This window comes from Opisthocomus hoazin, chromosome 16 (genome assembly GCF_030867145.1).
Source record: "Opisthocomus hoazin isolate bOpiHoa1 chromosome 16, bOpiHoa1.hap1, whole genome shotgun sequence".
Taxonomy (NCBI): Eukaryota; Metazoa; Chordata; class Aves; order Opisthocomiformes; family Opisthocomidae; genus Opisthocomus; species Opisthocomus hoazin.
In genome coordinates this window covers 21501039-21526021 of record NC_134429.1, presented here as the reverse complement: position 1 = coordinate 21526021, position 24983 = coordinate 21501039, and the positions used below count along the sequence as shown (strand labels likewise).

Below are 24983 nucleotides of genomic sequence, written 5' to 3'. Positions count from 1 at the left end.
ATCTGCAGGAGCCCAAGAGCTCAGCGCAGCTGATGGAAGAATGGGGCCTCGATGATGTAGATTACATGTTCTCAGAAGAAGATTATCATACTCTGACTAATTACAAGGCTTTCAGCCAGTTTCTCAGGTAGGAAACTGTAGGTCTGCACGGAGCCTCGGGTGGTGGTTGAGGTTTGGGTGTTGCTCAGTCAAATGGGTGAAGTTGTGAAGTAAATTCTGCATCGCGAGATCCTGGTTGCTTCTCCCTACCTGACTCAGTCCTCAGGACTCCGTCTTAATTGCAGCATTGGCTGAAAAACGGCTGAAGTGCTTCTCTCTCCTCAGCCCCATTTTTAGTGTGTGCTTATTTGAAATGTTTCATGAGAAAGATTGAGTAACAATAATGAAATTTTGGTTCTACTGGGAGCCATTCAAAACACAACAGGTATTTCAGGGAAAGATGGTCTCTGAGGAAGTTGAAGTGTGCTCCTTTATGTATATCTACTTGTTTAAGAAAGCTCTGGTTTCTGCTGCCTTTCCAGTGAAGCTGCTGCCAGTGGGCCACGGCAGCCTGCTGTTGGGAGGCACGCACTGGTGCGTTCCTTGGGCTGAAGTACCAGCACACGGCGAGCAGGAGCAGACGCACAGTGAAGCGTTCCTGTTAACATGTGGTTTTCCCTCTCCCCTGCCCTGCAGGCCTCTGATTGCCAAGAAGAACCCCAAGATCCCCATGTCCAAGATGATGACCGTGCTCGGTGCCAAGTGGCGAGAGTTCAGTGCCAACAACCCGTTCAAGGGCAGCTCGGCAGCGGCGGCAGCAGCGGCCGTGGCAGCAGCTGTGGAGACTGTCACCGTCGCCCCGCCGCTGGCCGCCAGCCCCCAGCAGTCCGCCTTGCCCACCGTCATCAGGAAGGCGAAGACCAAGGAGGGCAAGGGTAGGTGCCAGCCGCGCTGGGCTGAGCAGGGGGCTGCTCTCACGTCTGCCGGGCCTGCAGAGCCAGCCAGCCGCATCTTCAGGCTGATGAAGGTGGGAAAACGTCTCCAGGCAGGAGACATGCTTCAGCACAGCGGGGAGGCGAAGGCAGTGCCAGGGGTGTGTCTGCAGCTCCCGTGTCCCTTGCAGAAGTCCCAGAGGGGGTTGTGTTTTGTGAACCATGGCAGATCACCCTGGCAGCCTCTGGATCTTCTGGACTTTTGGCAGTTTTTGAGCAAATGAATGCTCAGCTTCATTCTTGTATCTTAAATAAGTGATTGGGACCTGTATTTCTATGCCAGCTTCTCTCCTGGGGGTTTCTGCAGGGTTGTAGAGCCCTCCAGAAACCAGCAGTATCCTCAGAGTCCCATGTCCAAGCTGAAGAGGATTCGTAGGTTGGCAAGGGTAGGGTGGAGGTGTGTTGGCAAAGCAGGCGTGGTCTGGCCAGGTGAACGTGCACCGTTTGGCAGTCGAGCAGGGTGCGTTGTCTCTGAGATGGCAAGCTGTTCAGTGGTGGAGAGGTGCTGGCTGCAAGGCCGCAGCTCTTTTTCAGAATAAAGGATTTATTCTACTGGGAGTTGGGTGGAAGGTGACGGTCTTCAAAGCCTGCTTACAAGGACTGAGCCACCCTTATAAATCTGCAGTAGCTCCTCTGGAAAGAGTCTGATCTGTATTGAAAGGGGTCTCCTGCTGTAAACCTTTTCCGATTTCTGACAGCAGATTGGTGCCGCTTTCACCACGCGTGGAAGGGGCCGTGTGAATCGCTGCAGAAGCTGAGCAGCAGTGGGAAAGGGAGGGATCTCCCTTTGCGCCGTGTTCCTTCTTGGGAAGGCTGCTGTTCCTCCTGTGCAGCTGTCAGTGCCCGATGCCTCGACAGGGTTGGATCCAGCGGCTCAGAGCTGGCGGCTGGCCGAGAGCGCAGCTTGCAGCAGCCTTCCCGCGCGGTGGGCGCAGCTTTCCTGCCTCTCCGTCGCCGGCTCCTTTCTCCCCGCCTTGCACACCCCTAAGCCCCTACGCGGTGTTTGCAGCCCTGTGGTCCCTCTCCTGGATCCTGGGGCAGATGCTTTCCTCCCCGATTCTTCACAAGCGCTGAGTCTGAGCTTGCAGCCTTTTGCCCCAAAGGACGTGCTCCGTGGATGGTGCTGGTGGCTGCCCAGCTCCCCGGGGTCCCCAGTGCTTTCTCATCTCTCCTGTAAATCCCAGGGTTAGGGTGGGGGGTGATTTGGGGGACAGTTGTTTGTAGAGTACCAAACAAGTCTTCTGTTTCTCCAGGTCCAGGCGTGCGGAAGAAAATCAAGGGCTCCAAAGACGGGAAGAAAAAGGGGAAGGGGAAAAAGATGGCAGGCCTGAAATTCCGGTTTGGAGGAATCCCCAGCAAAAGGAAAAAGGGCTCCTCCGTAAGTGTGCACCCCCTTTTTCTGCACGGGGCCTTGGGTGCGGGGGGTCGGCAGGGAAATGCCAGGACGAGCCCTGCCCTGGAAGCCTCCCTCGTGAGCGGCGTCACAGCCTCCTTCGTGCCCCGCTGTGAGACGCCCGTCTCCGGTCAGCACGCTCGCTCCTCCCTTGGATGCCGAGCTGTGTCCAGGCTCAGGTTTGTGGAGAGGTGCCTGGGCATGGTTTCTACTGAAATCATATCATCGCGTTTACTTTAATTGGTGAGGTTGGTAATGCCATCATTTCAGATTTCATTTGCAAAGGAATTCCTCAGGGATTGCACTCCAGCTGAACTGCACGCCAAAGAGAATTATCAAATGCTTTAATTGTGTTGGTATAGCCAGCCTCCTGCCATCCACGATCCCGCAGCACAGCCCACGGGCACCAGAGCTTCCCAGTAAGAGCACGGCAGTGGGGCTGTGCTGCAGCTTGTGTGCTCAGCTCTTGTCAGGACACGAATATCAGGCGCATTTTAAAGAATAAATCTCTTAAATAGCTGTTGAATAGGGGTGGAACTCTTCTAGGTCTTGGTAATACCGATCAAAATCCCACTAGTTCACCCTTACCAGAGGTCCCTGACTCTTTAGCTCTAGTTCACACAAGTTGTAAATAACTTCGTGCATCAGAGGTTGAAGCGAAAGGAGCAATCTGAGGCAGCCGCTCGCTGCTGCGTTTTTTCAGTCGCACGTCACAGGAGGTTCATCCCGTCTCCAGGTGCACTCTAGAACTGTGGACTTGTGCATCTGAAAGAGCCTGGGCTTGCTCCTGCAGCTGGAGCGCTAAGCACCAGATTAACAGCATGCAAATTGGGGATTTGCATGCAGAAGTCTCCAGAATAAGAATTCAGATGTTATGTTTTGACGCCGGTGAATGCCGGGCCTGTTTAGCTCCTTCCCCGTTGAAGGAGGTGGAGCATGAGTGCCTGTGTGCACGCACACAAGCAGGCTGTCACAAGCTGAAACGGGGCCGAGGGAGACAGGGAGCAGTGGAGGAGGGGGGCCCCTGACTGCCCAGGGCTGGGAGCAGGGGGTTGTCCCCCCGCACTCTCTGCTTTGGGTGTCTCTGCCCACGACAGCGTTGTCGCAGCAGCGGGGTGTTGCGGCTGGCTGATGCCTGCGGGACGCCGGCCCTTTCCGCTGTGCCTGGCCAGCCGCACCGTGCTCTCTGCTCATGGCGACGGCAGGCTGCCGGGGAAGCCCGGAGCCCGCCTCGTCAGGGACCTGCCATGTTGATTTACGTGTTTCAAATGTGCTCGGAGATTTGCTCAGCGATGGCTCTTTGACGGCGCTGTGACCCGGCCGAGCTGCTGCTGCGCTGAGCGGCGCGAGGTGGTCGCCTTCAGGCGGCGGCGGCAGCCCGGAGCGGTGCTGGTGGGCTGTCTGGCCGCGGCAGCGACCGGAGAGCAGAGCTCCCGGCTTCCCAGCGCCTGGCGACACGCTCCCGGGGCCCGTCGGTCGGTGCCAGGAGCGCGCTCGCCCTGCCGCCGTCCCTGCTGCCCTGGTCGATCCCTGAGGGAAGGAGGGTGCCCGAGGAGCCCAGCCGCAGGTCGATGATCCCGCGGGGGTCTCGGGGGGGTTTGTTCCACTGCGGAGCGGCGTTCTCTGGGAGTGACCGCTGGGATGTCAGCGCTCGGACTGCGTGTGCTTGGCTTTTGCCCTCTGCAGAGTGAAGAGGAGGAACGCGAGGAATCCGACTTCGACAGCGCCAGCATCAACAGCTCCTCCGTGCGCTCCGAGTGCTCGGCCGGCCTGGGGAAGAGAGGGAAGAGGAGGAGAAAGAAAAAGAGGAGTAGGCCATCCTTTGTACTCTGTTCCTGTCCTGTTTGGATTTCCCTCTGCAGATGGTGCTTTCCTGGCCTCGGCAGCTCCGGGCGGTGTCTGGTGCTGGCTCGGTGGCAGAGGGTGTGCTTGGCTGTGTCTGTGGAGGGCGAGGGGCTCTCTCGGTGTCCAGCCCCTGGTGCTGGTGGGCTCGTGCCTGCGGGAAGGCAGCGAGTGGATCCCGCTGCGGGCGCTGGCTCAGCCCCACGGTGCCGGTGGAGCAGCCCGGCGGCAGGGCTTTTCCGTGAGCCGCAGCCAGCTTTGCCTCCGGCCTCTCTCCAGCCATCCACGCTGCCAGGGGCTCATGTGCCCTCGGGCCAGCTCCGTGTCACTGCTCGGAGCTGCTTTGGCAGGGTCGTGGTACGGGTGCTCTGCCCTGCTGCGGGGCTGCGGCTCGCAAAGCCCGCCGGCCCTGCCTCGCTGCCTGCTGGCAGCCTCCCGGGGGGGCAGGGAAATGCCAGGACGAGCAAATCCCAGGTCAGGATTTGTCCTCTAGCAGCAAAGTTCCAGAATTTGTGGGGCTGCCAGGGAAGTGATCTTCTGAGGAGCGGCCCTTGGAGAGACGTGGTGCGTGGCGAGCTCCCAGCAGAGTAGGGCAGGCTGCGGGCGAGAAGGCGTGAGGACAAGGGACGTTTTGTCTGCGTGAGATGTGCGATCAGCGGGCAGGCGGTAGATCTGTGGTAGCGGTGTAGGAAGAGGGAGAAGGGAGGCACGTGCACAGCGGTGGAAAGCATCTGTTGGGGTCCCTTGGTGGCTGCATGACCACGTTTGTGTGCGTATTCCTTCGTCCCTTCCCTCACAGAGGGCTGCGGGTGGATTCTGTGCCATTCTGTCCGTCCCCGTGCCGAGCTGCCCCAAGCCCTGCTCTGGCTCCGAGCACTGGCGGGGACTGCTGGGGCCCAGTGCCGCCCTGCCCGGGTCCCAGGCCGGCTCTGCCTCCTGTGCCGCTGCGGGTCACGCGTTGCTTTTCCACCTGGCGTCCTTGTTCGGGATGAGATGCTTCAGATCCAGGCGCATCCTTTGGCTTCTTAGCTTTGCCAGCGGGTTTTTGCTTCTGAGAAATGGAAGGGCGGCTTCTGGGCTGGGGACGCTGAGGGCGGTGGTGCTGGCCAGCCTCCCCGTCGGTCGGCGAGGCAGGGCTGGCCGCTGGCTCTGCATCTCGCGTGTGAAGGGGACCGCTTTGCCTCCCGGCTTGTTGCGGTACGAGGGTCCTTGTGCCGGAGCCAGGGAGCTCCTGCCACGTGCTGGAGGAGCGGAGGGTCGGAGGTCTGTGCCGGGAGCTTGTGGCAGAGCTGGGAGTGGAGATGAGCCGTGTCGGTGCTTGCAAGGCCTTGTCCCTCCGTTCCTCTTCCCGTCCATGCTGAGCTGAGAGAGCTCCTGCCCCTGCGCCAGTGAGCACCCAGGAAGAGCAGAGTAGTCCCAGGAGAGGAGTCGTCCTCCTCCTGCCCGGCCGAATCACCCTTGCATGGTGCGTTTGCAGTTGGTGGTGCTGGTACCCGGGGAGGTTTCTCTGACTGGCCTCCCTTGCAACCTCTCCAGGTTCTGGCATTCTCCATTGAGAGCCTGAAGGAACCAAAGGATGATACAGTGTGGAGAGAGAAAGAGAGACAGAGGTGAGATGATGCTGTGTGCAAAGATGAACGGTGGTGCTGAGGGACAGAGAGGAAGGGGGACGTCACAGGAGGGGTCCGAGGCGAAACGCTTTCCTGGTTTCCTTAACTGTATCGTAGAGGAGCAAGTGTCCCGTTCCCTCCCGGGAGAGCAGGCAGCTCCGCCGTCCCTCTGACTGCGCCTGTCCTTTGCTTGCAGTGGAAGAAGGGGACGGGTATGAGACGGACCACCAGGACTACTGCGAGGTGTGCCAGCAGGGAGGGGAGATCATCCTGTGCGACACCTGTCCTCGTGCCTACCACCTCGTCTGCCTGGACCCCGAGCTGGAGAAGGCCCCCGAGGGCAAGTGGAGCTGCCCCCACTGTGTGAGTGGGGTTGGGGCCCCGTGGGTGCGAGCGGGCGGGCGGGTGGCGGAAACCCTCGGCGTTACGCTGGCCGTGCTTCCCCAGGAGAAGGAGGGCATCCAGTGGGAGCCGAAGGAGGAGGAGGACGAGGATGAGGAAGGCGGCGAGGAGGAGGAGGATGACCACATGGAGTTCTGCCGGGTCTGTAAGGACGGAGGGGAGCTGCTGTGCTGTGACACCTGCCCGTCCTCCTACCACCTCCACTGCCTCAACCCGCCGCTGCCAGAAATACCAAATGGGGAATGGCTCTGCCCTCGCTGTACAGTGAGTGTTGCCAGCATTCCTCGGTCCCTGCTCCCGCGTCGGCCCGGGAGCGGTCTCCTGGCTGCTGCTGCCCTCGCCTCCTCTGCCGCGGGGCCGGCATCCTGCCCGCTGCCTCCGACCGCGGCCCCTCGCAGGGGCTCACCTTGAACTCCGCGCTTTTGCCTGTTTGCTTTTCTATCCCCAGTGCCCTCCCTTGAAGGGTAAAGTCCAGCGCATCCTGCACTGGGCCTGGAAGGAGCCGCCGCCTGCCCCGCTCCCGCCCGTGCTGCCCGCCCCGGATGCGGAGCTGCCTCTGCCCCCGCCGAAGGTGCTGGAGGGGATCCCGGAGCGCGAGTTCTTCGTGAAGTGGGCAGGCCTCTCCTACTGGCACTGCTCCTGGGTCAAGGAGCTGCAGGTGAGCGAGCGCGCCGTCGGCGTGCCCCTGCCCGCCCGCAGCCCACCGCCCGCGGCCTGACCGCAGCCCCCTCCTGCTGCAGCTGGAGCTCTACCACACCGTGATGTACCGCAACTACCAGCGGAAGAACGACATGGACGAGCCGCCGGCCTTCGACTACGGCTCTGGCGATGAGGACAGCCAGCGGGAGAAGCGGAAGAACAAAGACCCGCAGTACGCCAAGATGGAGGAGCGGTTCTACCGCTACGGCATCAAGCCCGAGTGGATGATGATCCACCGCATCCTCAACCACAGGTGAGGAGCCACGTGCGGCGGCCGCGCGAACGGGCTGCGGCACAGCGCCTGCCAGGGTGCCTGAGCCCCTGCTGGTGCCGGCTCCCAGCGGTGCCGCTGCAAGCCAGGGGGGCAAATGGCAGGGCTGAGCCTTGCCACGCTCCCTGGGACCCCGGCGAGCTCTGCAGATGAAGCTCTGAGCAGCGGGTCCGTCCTCTCTGCGGGTTTTCGCCGCGTGCGCAGCTCTCACGCTGATGGTTACACGGTTAGCTGGGCTGCCAGGACTGCCTGCTGCGAGGTCGCTGTGCTCGGCTGCGTGCCCCTCCCCAGGGCCGGGAAGTTCGTGCCATCCTTCTGCAAAGCCAGAATCTCAGGCTTGTGGAATTTCAGCTGCTGGGGCTTGTGTTTTGAGGTCTCTCTTGCCTTGGAGGCTTGCTCCTGAGGTGAAGCCGAGGCCAGACGTGGATCGATGTCTTATTTTAATTTCTGCTGTTGCACATTAAAAACGGAGATGGTAGCTGTTCCCAAAGATGGATGCGCAGAGTCGTTCCGCTCTTCCTAGACGTGTCGCTTGGGTGGCTGTTGCAGCCTCATCGTTCCGTAAATTGCTGCTGCAGGCAGTGATGGGTCTTGCTTCCATCGATGGCCACTCACCTAAACCCCTTGGAGCAGCAGCCCGTTTTCGTGTGGGTCGTTTGCTCCTGCGGGAAGCCACGTGGCCCCGCTGCAGTCCCGTCAAAGGCGAGGTGCCGGCAGGCGTTTGCGTGTCGCGCGTTATTCCCGCTTGCCTCGCCCGACGCTCGTAGGAACGGTGCCCGGGAGAGAAGTTTGAGCAGGTGCCTGACTCTCGTACGAAGCCCTGACGTTTGCATTTCTTTCCTGTGGAAGAAGTTTCCTGCCTGTGGAGTGGGCTGTGCAGATGGTGTTTTTACATCGGGCAGCTAGAGAAACCTTTTTGTTGAATTTCTACGTTTCAAGTGGCAACTTTGCGTGAAGGCTGCTTGGCAGGAAATAAATAAAGCTGCCCGGCTTAATCTTCATCCGAGCTTTACATTGTTTGCTAATAAGGCAAGAGTTTTTTTCCGTGTAGGCATATAATCAGACTCAGTAGTGTGTTTATTCATTTTTCAGTGTGAGCAAACTTCACAGAGCAGTGAATGCTGCAGGAGAAGGAAAGCGAGCTCTGGTATTCAGTCCAGTCCTGGTAAAACAGGGATACGAGGTTGTTCAGTGGAATGGAAGAGCAGCCGTTAAAGCCAAATGATTTAACACATGCAGCAGGTTAATAGGCATTTCTGCCAGAAAGTGTCGATACTCTCTTTAAGTTTTTCTGCCTCTGCTCGGGTGTCGTGGTCTGTGGGCAGACGCAGAGGATGAAGCGTCCCGTCTGTGGAAGCAGGTTATGGCTCGCTGCTTCCCGGGGCTGGGGTGTCATTTTGCTGACGGGGCGTTTGTGCCCTGCGTTACAGCTTTGATAAAAAGGGAGACGTCCATTACCTGATCAAGTGGAAAGACCTGCCGTATGACCAGTGCACCTGGGAGATCGACGAGATCGACATCCCCTACTACGAGAACCTCAAACTCCTCTACTGGAACCACAGGTACGAGGCAGCCGGTGGTGGGACGCAGCCGGGCTGTGCAGCCTGGGGAAGCCGGGCCGAGCCGGGGCAGCTGCGCAGGCGTTTGGGATGGCTGGGGACTCGTCGGTGTCCCCCCTGTTTGAGCACGCTGGCACCGCTCGCAGGGACCGCTCCACGGAAAGCAGTGGGCAGGCACTTTGGGAAGGCTGAGCCTCCTGAAATGCCATCTCGGGGCTGCTGGCAAATCCTGCCTACCTGTTGTTTTCCAGCCTGTGCTCCCTGCGTTCGTGCTGCCGTAATGCTCACGGTCTCGCTGCACTTCAGGGTGGCTCCGTGGCGCTGCTGCCCGACTGTTTTGGGGTGAAACCACAATGTTCTGAGGAGATTGCTTTTCTTTGGTTTGGGTGGTGTTGCGTGGACTGTTGGGAGGGGAAGGCTCGCACTCCACGAGTGCACATGCTGACTGGGCCGGCAAAGCTCCTGTGGGGAGAAGGCAGTGGCGTTCGAGAGGTGGTTCTGTCCCTCGACTTGGAGACTGGGAGAGGAATGCCCGCCTGCCTTTCCCTGATGTTCCCTGGCTGTTGCAGGGAGCTGATGCTGGGGGAGGACACGCGCCCTCTGAAGAAGCTGAACAAGAAAGGGAAGAAGCTGAAAGAGGAGAAGCTGGAAAAGCCTCCAGAAACGCCGCTGGTGGATGTGAGTCGGAGTGGTGGGGGTAGTGCAGCGGGTGTGAGCCCAGGGAGAGAGGTCTGCCCGCCCCCCCGTCCTGTTACCTTTTTCTCCTCTAGTTCCTTCCTGGCTTTCTTGATTCAGAGCCCTGGGGTGGCTTTGCCGTGCGGAGCCTCGGGGCTGTGCTGTGCTGAGGACGCTGTCTGCGTCTCTTCTGGGGCTGTTCTGTGTCACAAGGCTAAAGAGGGGGTGCTTGGCTGCAGAGGAAGGACAGGGAGTGGGCTCTCACTGCCTGGCGGCCTGTCTCTCTCTGCTCAGCCTACAGTGAAGTTTGACAAGCAGCCGTGGTACATCGACGCCACGGGAGGCACGCTCCATCCTTACCAGCTGGAAGGGCTAAACTGGCTGAGGTTTTCCTGGGCCCAAGGGACAGACACCATCCTGGCCGACGAGATGGGGCTGGGGAAGACTGTGCAGACCATTGTGTTCTTGTATTCCCTGTACAAGGAGGTGAGTGGAGCGTGCAGCAGTCCCCGAGGCAGCGGAGAGCTGCTCGGTACGGGCTGGACAGCTTGGACTTCGTCTCCCCGAGCAGGGCCACTCGAAAGGGCCGTATCTGGTCAGCGCCCCTCTCTCCACCATCATCAACTGGGAGCGTGAGTTTGAGATGTGGGCACCCGACTTCTACGTCGTGACCTACACGGGGGACAAAGAAAGCCGGTCGGTCATCCGGGAAAATGAGTTTTCTTTCGAAGACAACGCCATCCGGAGTGGAAAGAAGGTCTTCCGGATGAAGGTGGGAGCTAAGTCTGTGTCCTGCCCAGTACCTTGACCACCAGTATGAGAGGGAGAGAGGAGAATTTGGCCTGGAGAGGGAGGTTGGTTAGGTCCCTGATCAGCTGTTTTCCAAAGAGGGAAGCGGGCACTGTTTATGAATGCAGGAGGTTTGTGATGAGCTGTGAAGGTTTCTGCCAGACCCTGTTCTGTGTCTGTAGTCCCCAGCTTGGTTCTGGCATTCAGACGGGTATAGATTTCCTGCTGGCACAACTCGTGCCTCGGCCCTGCTGCTGGTGCTGAGCAGTGCAGTGCCGGCAGTCCCTGCTTTTCTCCTTGGGTCATGCGCAGCAGCAGCGAAGGTCGAGGCCATCCCATTCCCTGCTCTCTTACCCTGGCTTTCTCTCCCTCTGCTCCTCCAGAAGGAAGCCCAGATCAAGTTCCATGTCCTGCTCACCTCCTATGAGCTGATCACTATTGACCAGGCGGTGCTGGGCTCCATAGAGTGGGCCTGTCTGGTGGTGGATGAAGCCCACCGGCTGAAGAACAACCAGTCCAAAGTAGGTAGCAGACGTTTGTGAGTGATTTTTGTGGTGCAGCGGGTGCCACAAAGATACGACACCCCAGCACTGGTGGTCTGCTCTCTGGGAGTAGAAAGATGCCGTCACCTCACACAGGCTCTGCCTGAGACCTGAGTTTTGGTGGATTTGCTCTCTTTAACATCCTCTGGCATTAAAAATCCTTCAGTAGTGGAAGAGGTGTCAGCCTGGCTGCCTGCCTGGCAGCCTGGCCGTCCTGTGATGAACTGTCGTGGAATGGGATCAGTCCCTCTGCTTCCTCTCCCCTTTGCCTGGGGCTAAATGCAGTCTCTGGCCCGGGACCTTCGCGCAGTCCCCAGCGCAGGAGGAGGCAGGCAGTGTGACCCAAGGACATTCGGGATTGTTGCCGGTGCTCGATGGGGATGGCTCGGGGCCGGACACGCAAGCTGCGGTCTGCGGGAGGTCACTGCTGAGTCTCCGCGTGTGCAGCCTGCAGAGTCCCCGGGTGACGGACCGGCTCCTCGGAGCTCTCTTCACCTGACCTCGTTTCTTTTCCCAGTTCTTCAGAGTATTAAACAGCTACAAGATCGATTACAAGCTGCTGCTCACTGGGACTCCGCTCCAGAACAACTTGGAAGAGCTCTTCCACCTGCTCAATTTCCTGACTCCCGAGAGGTTTAAGTAAGTTGCACTGGTTCCCCCCAGAAGGAGAGCAGCCGGGGCCCGGCCTCTTGCCGGCCGCTGAGGCGGCTCCGCAGAGGTTTTCCCGTTTCCGGGCTCCTGTCCGCGTGGGTGCCTGGATCCCGTTGCGGCTGCGCGGGTCCCGCCGGTCTGTGCCCGCGGGCGGATGGCAGAGCGCGGTGCCGCGGGGCGGCTCCGACAGCTGCGCGTGCCCCGTGCAAGCCCAGAGTCCTGCCGCGGACCGCGGCTGTGGGGCTCCTGCGGGCAGCTGATGCCTCGCTGTCCGTCAGGAGATCTGTGGGTGCGGGACGGACCTGTGGTGCCTGCGCTTCCCTCTCCCTGAGGAGGCAGAGGTGCTTTGGGTGCTCGCTCAGACCTCCTGGCAGCGCGAGTGTCCTCTCGGCCGCCGCTGCGGCTCCTTGGGCCGGCTTTTGCCCTGCTCGCGTGCAGGCGCGGGAGCGTCACCGCGTACCAGGAGAGCTCTGCCCTTGTTTTTAAGTCATAAACAAAGAGAAACCTTTGCTCTTGCGTGTCCCGTTATCGCTCAGCACCGTGTGGTTCTGGCTGCTTTCACAGTAACCTGGAGGGGTTCCTGGAGGAGTTTGCAGACATCTCCAAGGAGGACCAGATCAAAAAGCTCCACGATCTGCTGGGTCCCCACATGCTGCGGCGGCTCAAGGCGGACGTCTTCAAGAACATGCCCGCCAAGACGGAGCTGATTGTGAGAGTGGAGCTGAGCCAGATGCAGAAGTGAGTAACTCCAACACAGCTCCCCGGGGTGGCCGGCTTCCCTCAGCCCTCCTCGTCTGCAGCACGGCGGGGCGTCAGGGGGGTTCGGCAGCTCAGAGACCCCCGTCCTCAGCCCTGCCGCGGGAAGAGCTGGGGGGCGTTCTGTCCCGCCGGGAGTGCTTCCAGGCTGGGTGAGCAGGGCTCGGGGCAGTGCTGGCTGCTCGGCAGGGCGCGTTTGGTGCTGGCAGCCTGTTGGGGTGGCTCTGCTCATTCTGGGGGGCCCACAGAAAACGCTGAGGCTGAACCCCCCTCTTCTCCTGTTTTTGGCACTGGAGCACCAGCCTGTGCTGCCAGCTCGCCCAGTGTCAGCCTGGAGCATCACTGCCGCAGGGGATGCTTGCTCAGCTCCCTTTGTTTCGGGCTGACTTGCTCAGCTTCAGTGGCATCTTCTGCAGAGGTTGGGGACTTGCAGGGAAGGGGACATCGCGTCTTACCAGCACGACGGGGCAAGGCTCGCTTGGCACCCGGCGCTGGGGAGCGCTCCTGGCTGCTGTGCCCCCGAGTCTTCCCACTTAGCGGGGCTGTGGTGTCCACGGAGCAATGGTATAAACCCGTCCCGGGGCTGAGGGGCTGAACAGTTGCTTTTAGAAATGTCCAAATGTCCCTTTTGAAGTGAAGCAGGTGGGGTTTGGTGCCATCCTGCTGATGCCAGTCCCACATCTGGGCGGATTACCAAGGGTGTCTGTCCCGTCCCTGTTCCCGCAGGAAGTACTACAAATTCATACTGACGAGGAATTTCGAAGCCCTGAATTCAAAAGGTGGTGGGAACCAGGTCTCGCTGCTCAACATCATGATGGACCTGAAGAAGTGCTGTAATCACCCGTACCTCTTCCCCGTGGCGGCGGTGGTACGTCAGCCGGGTTTGCACCGTGGAGACGTGTCTCGGAATGTTGTGTGTAAGCCGTCGGGGGGGGCCGTCTCCATGAGCTTGCTTTGGTCGACGTGTGGGCTTTTGTGCGAGTGGTTTCATACGAGGCTTTTGTCTTTGGAATGCATGTGAATTTGTCCATGAATGAGTGTTGTCTTCGAAGAGGCTAACGAGGATTCCTTCACAGGAGGCGCCGGTTCTGCCCAATGGATCTTATGATGGGAATTCTTTGGTCAAATCTTCTGGGAAACTGATGCTGCTCCAAAAGATGCTGAAGAAGTTACGGGATGGGGGTCACAGAGTTCTGATCTTCTCCCAGGTGAGCATGGGGAAGGATTAATAATAAATACATTTTTAAAGGATTTTTTTTTGTTCTGTATGAGAATTTTGTGCTAGGAACAGATAGAGATAGGTGGAAGAGCTGGTGGCAGCTTGTCCCCCAGGCAGCGTGGCAGCTGATGCAGTCACGATGGATGGACGGCATCCCAGCTCTCTCCCAAGGGAGCGTGCCTGTGTAAAACCTCTTTTATCTATGGATAAAGAGGAGATAGGAGTAATAGTGCTCCCCTTTGGAGAGGGCCGTCCAGACACGATTCCCTCGTGCCGGCAAAGCCGCCTGTAGCAGGCGAGAGGCGAGTGTGGCTCCTCTGGCGCTGGCCTGTCGGCTGTGCGCTGCTGTTGCTGGTCCCACCGCCACCTCGGCCTCTGGGCTGCGGGCAGGGGCCCGGCCGGGGCAGGGCAGGTCCCTGGGGGTCACAGGGGGTGCAGGGAGCCGGGCTGCGCGGAGCTGCTGGTGCCAGGGTCGCCTTGCCTCGCAGATGACGAAGATGCTGGACTTGCTGGAGGATTTCCTGGAGTACGAAGGCTACAAGTACGAGCGGATAGACGGGGGCATCACCGGCGGGCTGCGCCAGGAGGCCATAGACAGGTTTAACGGTACTTGTGTTCCTGCCTTGCCGAGGAGAGGGTGCACGGGGGTTCGCAGCCGGCAGCGGGGTCGGCGCGCTGTGCCGGGAGCTCCCGCTCGCCCGCAGGACAGGCGGCACGGGCGTGCCTGCGCATCGGTTGTGCCGTGCTGGCAGATCCAGCTCCCCGAGGCCCACGCGGGCTGCTCGTGCCGTGTCGTTAAGCCCTGGAGTTGTGTCCCACAATGAACCCCAGCGTGCCAACGGCAGGCTGCTTAGCTTGAGGGACTCCTGCGTTTCCCTTCAAGGCTTTGGTAGATGGCAGAGCTTCCCCTTTGGCTCTGGAGCCGCGTTTTCTCCAGTGACTGACTCCCAGGGAACCATGTGTTTTCACTCCTTGCCTTCCCTGCCAGTTGCTTGTTGGCTTAGAGCGGTGGTTCCCGCTGTTTTATCGCTAAAGCGCGGCACTGCACCTTTCTGCGTCAGCAGCGCTCCTTTCTGTCTCACCGTTTGCCACCTGTGGGTTTGTCTTTCTCAGCTCCTGGTGCTCAGCAGTTCTGCTTTCTCCTCTCTACCCGCGCCGGCGGTCTGGGCATAAACCTTGCTACAGCCGACACAGTCATTATTTATGATTCTGACTGGAATCCCCACAATGACATCCAGGTTTCTGACTTTTCCTTTTCCTTCCCATGTAGTAAGTACCTCTGTGGCTCTGCCCCTTTTGCACACCCTGCACAGGCGAGTCGGTCTCTTCTCTTGAGAGCTGCCGACGCTTTCTGCTGTGTTCGTGGGGTGCGTTTCTGCTCAGCAGCTCCCTTCCTGCATCCACCAGCCTCACCCTGGCCTGTCTGCCATGTGGGAGAGACCTGGCACGTAAAACCAGCTCTCTTCCTCGGGCTTCTTGCTTCCTCCTGCTGCTTGTTCGCAACCAGGTGTCCCCTCCTCTTTTGGGGAGCTTCCACTTGTGTTTCCAAAAGCCTTGGGGGGGACCTTAGCTAAGAACTGACTGCCAAGGGGAAGTGGCAGCTGGAGCAGGCGAGCAGCCAATGCCTCTGAAAACAGTGGAAAAGAGAAGAAAAATGCGTATTCCTCCCGTGCTCCCCGGCCGGGAGAAGGTCGTCTCCAAAGCTGCGTCCGCGGCTGCGATCTGTTTGTGGCAGTGTTTCCTTTCCCTGGGTCCTGGGCAAGGGGATGCGCTGGTGCTGGGCGCTGAAGGAGCAGTGCAGGCCTGGTGGGTCTGCGGACGGAGGGTTCCTAGGGGAACGTGTCCTCGCTGCCTGCCTTCGCACGCGTCGGTTCGGGGCCTGCATGGGGAAGCTGGCTTGCCTGCGGTCAGCGGAGGGGGCCAGGACATTCAGGTTGGCTCTGAGGAGCCCCTCGCGCTCCGCTGCCCCATAGCAGCCTTGAATGCTGAATTCAGCCTTGCCCGTGTGCTGCCTGTGTGCACCCCGGAGGGGTGAGAAGCCCGGAGCCCTTGGCCGGCGTGGCACGGTGCCCCCTCGGCAGCGTCGTTCTCTGCCCGCAGGCGTTCAGCAGAGCTCACCGCATCGGGCAGAACAAGAAGGTGATGATCTACCGCTTTGTGACCAGAGCCTCCGTGGAGGAGCGCATCACCCAGGTGGCCAAGAGGAAGATGATGCTCACCCACCTGGTAGTCCGCCCGGGGCTCGGCTCCAAGTCAGGCTCCATGACCAAGCAAGAGCTGGACGACATCCTCAAGTTTGGGACAGAAGAGCTCTTCAAGGACGATGTGGAAGGTGAGGTGGGCAGGCGCTGGGGGTTCTCTGCGCGAGGCGGGGCCCTGCCTGAGCGGCTCCTTCTCCTCCTCCTCCGCCCACAGGCATGGTGTCTCAGGGACAGCGGATCGCCATGCCGGATGCTGTCACCCCTTTCTCTGACACGCTGTCAACCAAAGGGGGTGCGGCGACTCCTGGCGTGAAAAAAAAGCACGGTGGCCCCCCACCAGGTGTGTGGCCCCCTTTGCTGGGGCAACCCGTCCCCTCTCCCTGGCCCTGCGCCCACCCTGAGCTCGCCGGGCTCTGGCAGCGGGCTGCCTCTGGCACGGTGAGTCCTGCTGCCATTCCCTTCGTTTTGGCCTCCAGGTGACAATAAGGACGTGGATGACAGCAGTGTGATCCACTACGACGACGCTGCCATCTCCAAGCTTCTGGACCGAAACCAGGATGCAACTGATGACACGGAGCTGCAGAACATGAACGAGTATCTCAGCTCCTTTAAAGTGGCCCAGTATGTTGTGAGAGAAGAGGACGGTGTGGTAATGTGATCAGTATCATGTCTTACGATCGCACCTCGGTGTACGTCCCGCTGTGTTTCGTCCCCTCCCTTTGCTGTTCGTGCGAGTGTTTCGGTGCGGGGCAGCACCGCTCCCTGCTCTCCATCGACGGCTGCCATGGACGGGTCCAGACCTGGGGTCCCGGGGCTGGTGGGGCCGGCCGCAGGCAGAGGAGGCCCAGACGTCCTGGTGCTGTGCAGCCCGTGCTGCGAGCCGGGCTCTGTCGCTGTTGGCACAGGACCTCATTTCGATCAAAGCGTCCGTAGGAGCCTTCTGGAGGCCCTTCCCCTGCAGGCTGGGGGTGGGCATGGTGCTGCTTCCGTCCTGTGCTGCTGTCGTTTGTTTTCCCAGTAGCTGGCTGGCGTATTTCCTTCATCTGTTGATGAAGCTGACAGTAGGCTGCTGTTCTGGGAGGTCTCTGCAACCTGTGGTTTCTCCCTCGGTGTGAGTGCGGGCGCTGCAGGGCGGGATGGATGGCAGCGTTCAGAGGAGCTCTTTCTGGGTGGGAGCTTGTCCCAGCCCTTTGACAACCTTCCCCCCAGGTCAGCACGTTTGGGCAAAGGCCCTGGAGCCAAATTCAGGCAGTGGGTTGGTGCCCTCCCTCCCTGGAGTGCCGTTAGAGGACGGGCAGCGAGGCGATGCCGGCAGGTCTGCGGCTGCCCGACCTCGAGCCTCTTGTCTCGCGCTTTGCAGGAGGAGGTGGAACGCGAGATCATCAAGCAGGAGGAGAACGTGGACCCTGACTACTGGGAGAAGCTGCTGCGGCACCACTACGAGCAGCAGCAGGAAGATCTGGCCAGGAACTTGGGGAAGGGGAAGAGGATCCGCAAGCAGGTCAACTACAACGACACCTCGCAGGAGGACCAAGGTAGGGCTGCGGCCGCTCGGCTCGGCTGGCTCGGGTGGGCTGGCTCCGAGAGGCTGCGGGCCAGTTGCCCCGCGGACGTACTGGCTGAGGCGCTGCTTGGTGTTTCTCTGCACTTTGGTAGATGCACGGTTCTGATTCCTAAACTTTCCAGGACAGAAATTCTTCAAAGATTTTTTGCTTTCATTTTTGGTCTCTAAACTGTTTTTGCCGGAAGAATTTAGGAAAAACATGTCAGTGGGCAAAATATTTTAAATTGGGATTTTTCTGTATAGGAGAATACTGATTTTGGAAAAGCTGAGAGCGTGGTTTCCTGCTGCTGGTGTGCTCCTCTCTGGCTGCCTGGCAGTGACGCCAGTCGCAGCCGCGGGCGGGCTCTCGCCTGTCTGCGTGTCTGTGCCAGGCAGGGTCCCACCGCGCGGGTGCTTTTCTAACCCAGCCTCCCTTGCGGTCTGCAGAGTGGCAGGACGAGCTCTCCGACAACCAGTCGGAGTACTCCATTGGCTCCGAGGACGAGGACGAAGACTTTGAGGAGAGGCCAGAAGGTCAGAGTGAGTTAATGCGTTTGATGCTCCCCGGGGTTTTGCTCCGCGGGCACCCCTGGCACTCCGGCGCAGGGCTGGAGGGACTGGCGTGCTCCTGGGGCTCCGTTCCAGGGGAGGGATCCCCACTTGCTGGCCAGGTGAGGAGATTCCCGGGGCAGGGAAGGCAGCCGCCTGTTTCCTTCCCTGGCCGCTGCAGGACCTTGCCCTGGTCCTCGTGGCGGAAGAGCGGGGACTGCGGGAGAGGCAGGCGTGGTGCCCCCTCGCCTGGTACGGGCAGGAGGGCGCCCGGCTCGGGGAGGCAGCGGGAAGGCTGGAAGGGGCTCTGCACCCCGGGCCGCTGCTCTGCGCGGGTTCTGCTCCCGTCGGGAGGGAGCGCGCCAGTTTGGGGCGTGAGCACTGCGGCCATCCCTCGGCCGTCCTTCCTCGCTGCCCGGGCCTGTTCGTCACTGAGGCTGCTTGACTTCAGGTGGCAGAAGACAATCCCGGAGACAGCTGAAGAGTGACCGGGACAAGCCTCTCCCGCCTTTGCTGGCAAGAGTTGGGGGGAATATCGAGGTGAGTGCCAGCCTCAGCCAGACACGACCAACGCAGTTGTGCCAAGGCTGCCCGGGCTTCGGACGGGACTGCTCTCTGCCGAGCTGCCGGCGCATTAGTGCTGGTCCAGCACGCCTGCAACAGCGGCCAGGCTCCGAGGGGCCACGCGCTTCCGAGGCTGCGCTGTGATCCTAGCAGCACCTCCGCTCCGTGCAGGTTCTCGGCTTCAACGCCCGCCAGCGGAAGGCTTTCCTGAACGCCATCATGCGCTGGGGCATGCCGCCCCAGGACGCTTTCAACTCTCACTGGCTGGTCCGGGACCTGCGAGGGAAGAGCGAGAAGGAGTTCAGGTACAGGGGGTCCCGGGCAGGCAGGGCGAGGTCCGTCCTCTGTTCTGGTTGACTGTGATGAGCACTGAGCTCGTGTGTTCAGGACGATCTCTGACCACGCTGTCGTCCTGCCGTGCCACCGCCTCTGCCGTGCTCCCCGGGGCGAGGCAGAGGCCGCGCTGTGACCAAGCCAGCTGGGCAGCAGTAGCCCAGTGCCCGCACACCCCCACCGTGGTTTCTTTTTTGGGGGGCAGCGCCTGTTCCGTTTGAGAGGGCTGCTGTTGTTCCCTCTAAGATGGGTTAAATCTCAGCCGGGGGTCAGGCCCTGCCCTCGCCCGCGGCTGGAAGCAGACGGTGTGGGTGCTTGGCTCAGCGGGGAGTCCGGGGGCCGAGCCGGTCTGAGGTCTGGCTCTCCTTCCGCAGGGCGTACGTCTCTCTCTTCATGAGACATTTGTGTGAGCCTGGAGCAGACGGTGCCGAAACCTTTGCGGACGGCGTTCCCCGGGAGGGGCTGTCGCGGCAGCACGTGCTGACTCGGATAGGAGTCATGTCGCTAGTAAGGAAGAAGGTGGGTGGGTAGAACTTGAACTGTACCTGTCCAGGTGTGTTCTGGCGGCTCGTGGGTTCCACTGGCTGCCGAGTGCTGCTCGCCGGGGATCCCCTCCTGAGTCTCCCTGGCTCAGTGCGCGTCTGTTCTTGTCGTAAAGGTGTAGGGGATGGTAATGCAAACTGCCTGCTTGCCCTGGGAGGGGCGCAGGATGAGCAGGTATTTGATTAGCTGGCAAAAAAGAGAAATCATGCTGGAGGCTTGTTGGGTCTCGGAGCTGTAGCGTCAGATGTCCCTGGCAGGGTGGGCGTAGCCATCCCGCCGCTTTGCGAACCTGCGGGTGAAGCAGCCGGAGCACGGCGGCTCTCCAGCACCGCGCTGGAAGTGTCTCGGCTGCGTTTCACTTGATGGCGTGCATCTGCCCCAGGTTCAGGAGTTTGAGCATGTCAACGGGAAGTACAGCACCCCAGATCTGATTCTCGAGGGCCCAGAGAGCAAGAAGTCCAGTGAGGTGGTGTCGTCAGATCCCAACACCCCCGTCCCGGCCAGCCCAGCCCATGTGCACGCAGGAGCTGTGGCCCTTGCAGGTGGGTGTGCCTGCAGGCTTCCAGGGATGGTGGCTTTGCCCGGGCGTGGGAGGGGAGCTGGGCCAAGACACCAGCAGGTCTTGCAGATGTGCACCTGCCCTGGCAGTGTGCGCAGCCCTCCGGGGCTCCGTTCCATGGTGTCCTTGCTTTGCGGTTGCTACAGACAAACCAGAAGCACAGCTCGGGTTCCAGGAGGAGAAGGACCAAGTGGAGCAGAAGTCCAGGAAGGTGTCTGACAGCCAGGTAGGGTGGCTTCTTTCAGTGTCTCCTCTGGGAAGCCTTCTTGTGGCCTGCCTGGCAGCTCGGGGCGCTCCCCGAGGAAGGGGCAAGGCTGGGCTGATCTGGTGTGGCCGCTTTACGTGAAGGTGCCGGTGGGTGCTGAGAAGGTGGAAAGCGAAGAGCACCCAGAGAGCTGCGACAGCAAAGAGAAACTGAAGGAAGAGAAGCAAGAGGAGAGTGAAAAAGCTGAGCCTTCTCCCGAGCCCCTGGTGAAAGGTGAGTCCCTGGGGCCCAGGTGAACGCGATCGCTGTGCACGGGCTCCGCTCTCAGCCGTGGCTGGGATGTCTGCGGGGCTGTGGCACCCAGCAGTGGCACCGGCTTGTGCTGGAGAAGGTCTGCAGCTGAAGGTGCTTGGACACCAGGGCGTGTGTTGTTTTTTCTCCTGCTAAGCAGGGAAGTCTGTCCAGACAAAGAAGTTGTTCCCTGAAGAGTGTTTTGCATGTCAGGCTTTTCTCATGTCGCGTTCCCTTCTGCAGATGAGGGAGTTCAAGAGAAAGAGAAGCCTTTGGAGAAGCTGGAGGTGAACAGCAGCCCGGGCAAAGGGGAGGACAAAGAAGTCAAACCAGGTGAGGCGCAGGGAGGCTTTGGGGCGAGGAGCGGTGTGAAGGCTCTCCAAAGCGCGGCGGGTGCCTGGCGCAGAGGCGAGGGAGCGTGTCCCCTGGGTCCACGATGGCGAGGACGGCCGTGGCACCCGCCGCAGCTGGTCCTTGCCATCTGGTGGTGCTTGGGAGCCACGAGCGGGAACAAGACCCCGTTACGGTGGGCACTGCCTGTATGAGCTGCGCAAACAGTGGGCCCTGCTGGGAGGGGCAGATGGTCGGCTGCGGTGGAGCAAGGAGCGGGCTGGTGGCTTTCCCAGCAGTGGCTTTAGCGGGGAGTTCCTCCGGCAGCTGATGGGGCAAGGACGGCGCCGGTCGGTCTTTCACAGAATCACAGAATAGTAGGGGTTGGAAGGGACCTCTGTGGGTCATCTAGTCCAACCCTCCTGCCAAAGCAGGGTCCGGTTAGGCAGACGCAATTTCTTGTGTTTGCCAAGCAGAGGACGCCAAGGTGGAGGAAAAGGAGGAAAGCGAGGGTCAGCAAAACGGTGACAAAGAGGAAGAGGAGGATGGAAAGAAGGATGACAGAAACCTGAGCTTCCGATTCATGTTCAACATTGCTGACGGTGGCTTCACAGGTAAGAGCAAGCGACAGGCGTCGTAGATTGAGCCCGTGCAAGACGTGCGAACCGTGTAAGACGGCTGCGGGCGGGCTGGGGCTGCGCCTCGCAGCACGCTGTCTCGGCTTTGCGCCGTGCCTGTGGCTGCCTGGGAGGTTTCACTGCTCGCCCTGCGCTGTGTGATGTCCCCGGCAGCGCCGCTGCCTGACCGGGCTGTCTCGCTTCCGCGTCCGCAGAGCTGCACACGCTGTGGCAGAACGAGGAGAGGGCTGCCATCTCCTCTGGCAAGATCTACGACATCTGGCACCGCCGACACGACTACTGGCTCTTGGCAGGCATTGTCACGTACCCTTCGACGTGCGTCCCGTCGGGCGGTGGGGAGGCGGCGAGGCGAGGACGGCCTCTGCGGGGCGCGGGAGCTGGGGGGGCTGCGGGGACGAGCGGGGAGGGGGCTTGGCAGCGGTGTCGCTGCGGGGCGTGGGCACGCCGTCGTTGGCTGGTTCTTCCCTTGACGCTCCCTCCGCGCCAGTCACGGCTACGCCCGCTGGCAGGACATCCAGAACGACCCGCGCTACGTGATCCTCAACGAGCCGTTCAAGTCAGAGATACACAAGGGGAACTACCTCGAGATGAAGAACAAGTTCCTTGCCCGGCGGTTCAAGGCGAGTTGCAGGTCCAGGGCTGGTGAGTCCTTACCGACGGGGGGGACCAGAGCAGCACCCCAAAGCTGAGGGGAGCCCGCCCGTGCCTGCTGGGAGCAGAGCGGGGAGTGGCCGTGGGCTTTGCGAGGGGCTTGTGGTCGCCGGAGGAGAGCGGGCTCCCAACAGCCAGGGCGTGATCCTGGGGAGCTGGCAGGCTCTGCGGCGCGGTGCGTGGGACGGGGCTGCCTGCCCCGGGCTCCTCTCTGAGTGGGCTCGGCGGGTGCTCTGCCTGCTCCCGACACGTGCGAGGCTGTGGAAATGCTGCCCAGATCCCTTTCTGGGATGCTCGGTGTCTGAGCGGGTTAAGAAGAGAGAAGGGCTAAGCCTGTTCCCCCAGGGGTTCTTGGGAGCGAGCCCAGTGGGGAGCCCGGCAGGGCAGGGGCTCTGCTGGCACAAGCCCCGTGGGCAGCTGGAGCCTGTGCAGTGGTACTGGTTTATGCTGGTGTGGGCTCTGGTGCTGAATCCTTCCCCTCCTGTACCTCCCAGTTGCTGGAGCAGGCCCTGGTGATCGAGGAGCAGCTGCGGCGGGCTGCGTACCTCAACATGACCCAAGACCCCAGTCACCCGGCCATGGCCTTGAACGCCCGTCTGGCTGAAGTGGAGTGCCTTGCCGAGAGCCACCAGCATCTCTCGAAAGAGTCCCTGGCGGGGAACAAGCCCGCGAATGCCGTCCTGCACAAGGGTGCGTGCGGGCAGACGGGGCGGCAGCCGGCCCCGGGGCCGGGAGGGGTTTGCCGGGACCAGCCGGGGGTCGTCCCCGTCTCGTGTTCCCTGGGCTGGGAGCTGCGGGCCAGTCCCCAGCTCGCTGTGCCGTGTCGAGGGCAGCGGGACGCTGCACGCCGCTGCTGCCACCGGTGTGGGGGGTCTGCAGCGCTCTGCCGTCGGCTCTGGGCTGCTGGAGCTCGCCGTTCCCCGGGGCTGGGATGCCGGAGGTGGTCCCACCGCTGCCGGGGGTCCGGCGGGCGTCCCCCCCCAGGCCTGAGCGCTGCCCGGCTCTGCTCGCAGTGCTGAACCAGCTCGAGGAGCTGCTGAGCGACATGAAGGCCGACGTGACGCGCCTGCCCTCCATGCTGTCCCGCATCCCGCCCGTGGCTGCCCGGCTGCAGATGTCGGAGCGGAGCATCCTGAGCCGCCTGGCCACGCGCGGGGACCCGGGCGCCCAGCAGGTCAGCGGGGACGGGGACGGGGACGGGGATGGGGATGGGAATGGGGACAGAGGCGGGGATGGGAATGGGGACGGGGACAGGAATGGGGACGGGAATGGAGACGGGGACAGGGATGGGGATGGGGACGGGAATGGGGACGGGGACAGGGATGGGAATGGGGATGGGAATGGGGACGGGAATGGGGACAGGGACAGAGCCCCGCCGTGGGGCTGGGGCTGCAGGTCAGCTCTTCTCCCTCCTTGCCGCCCCAGGGCTCCTTCGGCTCATCCCAGATCTACAGCAACAGCTTCGGGCCGAACTTCCGAGGTCCCGGGCCGGGCGGGATCGTCAACTACAGCCAGATGCCTCTGGGACCCTACGTGACCGGTACGTGGGGCTCTCAGGCGGGCGCTCCCGGGCAGAGGGGTTCGGGGGGGGGATTTGCGTGGGCCGGGAGCAGTCCCAAGGGCAATGGGCGAGCCAGGCCTTTCCTCTCTCGTCGCAGATATTTAGCCGTTCCCACCGGTCTCCTCCGCAGCTCCCGTTGCCGGCTGAGGTAAGGCTGCGCTCGCTGCCTCGGTTGCGGGGGGCTCGGGGGCCACACGTGCAGACACGCGCAGGGGTGGGCGGCCGTGCGGGGGCTCTGCTCGGGGCTGTCTGGCTCCAGCAGCCGGGATGGGGACAGGGTCCGGCTCCTTCCCAAAGCCCTGGGGCCGGATGCCTGAGCTGGCTGTCACTGCCCGGGGGGTCAGCGCGCTCCCCCTGCCCCTCCTTTGGCACGGGGAGGGTCCGGAGCCCGGCTGACGGCCAGCTCGCCCCTCTCCTTGCAGCAGCCCCCCGGCCGCTCCCCGGCCCCAGCCGCCCCGTCGCCGCAGGAAGGGCAGGCGAAGCGCGGCGGCGTGTCCTGCGTGGAAGACGAGCTGCTGCCGCGCTCTCCCGCTTCGTGTGCTTGGACCGACGCGACCCCCGCCGTGGCCGGAGCGGCTGGGACGGGGCTTCATTTCCGTGTACATTCTTTGCACTTTCTTATGGAAGACTTGAAGAGTTTGTCTGGGCAAGGTGGGCCGAGCCGAGAGGGGAGGTGGTCCCGGTGTTTGTGTGTGGTTCTGCTGCCGTGTGTGGGGCGGGAGGGGAGGCCGGCGGGCGCCCGCTTCCCGCGCCCGGGGCCGAGCCGGCTCCCGCTCCCGAGCTTCCCCGTGCGGTTCCATTTCTGCGTCCTTGTGGTGTTTGAGCAAGTGCATGCGTGCTGCCCGCCCCGCTCCCGCCAGAGCCCCATCCCTGTCCCGGCAGCGGGGCTGCGGCGAGGCTGGGGTCCCGGCGAGCTGGGCTCGGGGCAGGCGGTGGGGGCGAGGCGGGGGGACGGCCGGAGCGGGGACGGGGACGGCCGCGAGCGTGGGGACAGCGGCTGCGCCGCGGCAGCGGCCGCTCGCCGGAGGCTGACGGCAGCTGTCAGCAAGGCCCCGCGTGCGCTCCGTGCTCCGTGTGTCCCGGTTTCTGTTCTCTGTGTCTAATAAATCCTTTCGGAAGGATGCGGTGAGTGGCTGGGGGGGCGAGGGCGGCTGCACTGGTGGCGATGGGGGGTTCTGGGGGGGTCCCGGCTGTAGTCAGCCCTCGTGCCGTCCCGCACACGCACGCGTGTACCCACACACGCACGCACACCCACACACGCGTGCAGGCTCCACTGATGGCCCCAGAGCCGCAGCCCCCAGCCCCGGCACACGCTCACGGGCAGACACGGACAGGGGGGATGTAGGTGGGTGTTGGAATCCTTGTGTGGGTGCATGTACACGTAGGTGTGTGTACATCCGTCTGTGTAACCTACACACGCGTGTGTATGCACCTCTGCAGACCGAGGGGTGCGTGTACGTACGCACAGAATCGCCATTTTCAGATACGTGCGTGCCCGTGTATCTTCGTATAAGCATACGTAAAGAGGGGTTGATCCGTAGGTGGAGCTGAAGCTGTAGGTGTTTAGGGACAGCTCTGTCTGTGCAGGTGTGTATACACACACATCTGTATTTTCATACACGTGTGTGTGTAATGT

The 24983-nt window shown here is 61.6% G+C and overlaps 1 protein-coding gene across 5 annotated transcripts in view; it reads left to right on the top strand.

Annotated features, from left to right (window-relative positions):
- CHD5 (chromodomain helicase DNA binding protein 5) overlaps window positions 1–23816 on the top strand; it is a 29887-nt gene extending 6071 nt beyond the window's left edge. For 2 of the 5 annotated variants that reach the window (XM_075437107.1, XM_075437104.1), the window contains exons 4-42: window positions 9–127; window positions 676–914; window positions 2225–2349; window positions 4051–4174; window positions 6013–6179; window positions 6264–6482; window positions 6667–6876; window positions 6959–7170; window positions 8619–8750; window positions 9317–9425; window positions 9717–9908; window positions 9994–10194; window positions 10595–10732; window positions 11271–11392; window positions 11969–12142; window positions 12887–13028; window positions 13237–13368; window positions 13868–13985; window positions 14493–14617; window positions 15480–15711; window positions 15795–15920; window positions 16057–16229; window positions 16941–17115; window positions 17571–17663; window positions 18124–18212; window positions 18408–18541; window positions 18944–19088; window positions 19495–19654; window positions 19818–19897; window positions 20020–20149; window positions 20411–20500; window positions 20974–21111; window positions 21330–21438; window positions 21623–21755; window positions 22281–22476; window positions 22800–22960; window positions 23212–23326; window positions 23445–23495; window positions 23770–23816. In XM_075437107.1, the coding sequence (XP_075293222.1) occupies window positions 9–127; window positions 676–914; window positions 2225–2349; window positions 4051–4174; window positions 6013–6179; window positions 6264–6482; window positions 6667–6876; window positions 6959–7170; window positions 8619–8750; window positions 9317–9425; window positions 9717–9908; window positions 9994–10194; window positions 10595–10732; window positions 11271–11392; window positions 11969–12142; window positions 12887–13028; window positions 13237–13368; window positions 13868–13985; window positions 14493–14617; window positions 15480–15711; window positions 15795–15920; window positions 16057–16229; window positions 16941–17115; window positions 17571–17663; window positions 18124–18212; window positions 18408–18541; window positions 18944–19088; window positions 19495–19654; window positions 19818–19897; window positions 20020–20149; window positions 20411–20500; window positions 20974–21111; window positions 21330–21438; window positions 21623–21755; window positions 22281–22476; window positions 22800–22960; window positions 23212–23326; window positions 23445–23452 (5487 nt within the window). In that variant the 3' untranslated portion in view covers window positions 23453–23495; window positions 23770–23816. Of the gene's footprint in view, window positions 1–8; window positions 128–675; window positions 915–2224; window positions 2350–4050; window positions 4175–5742; window positions 5817–6012; window positions 6180–6263; window positions 6483–6666; window positions 6877–6958; window positions 7171–8618; window positions 8751–9316; window positions 9426–9716; window positions 9909–9993; window positions 10195–10594; window positions 10733–11270; window positions 11393–11968; window positions 12143–12886; window positions 13029–13236; window positions 13369–13867; window positions 13986–14492; window positions 14618–15479; window positions 15712–15794; window positions 15921–16056; window positions 16230–16940; window positions 17116–17570; window positions 17664–18123; window positions 18213–18407; window positions 18542–18943; window positions 19089–19494; window positions 19655–19817; window positions 19898–20019; window positions 20150–20410; window positions 20501–20973; window positions 21112–21329; window positions 21439–21622; window positions 21756–22280; window positions 22477–22799; window positions 22961–23211; window positions 23327–23444; window positions 23496–23769 lie in introns of those variants that run through there. The other 3 variants (XM_075437105.1, XM_075437106.1, XM_075437108.1) reach the window with 3 other exon arrangements.
- The last annotated feature ends 1167 nt before the right edge of the window (window positions 23817–24983 follow it).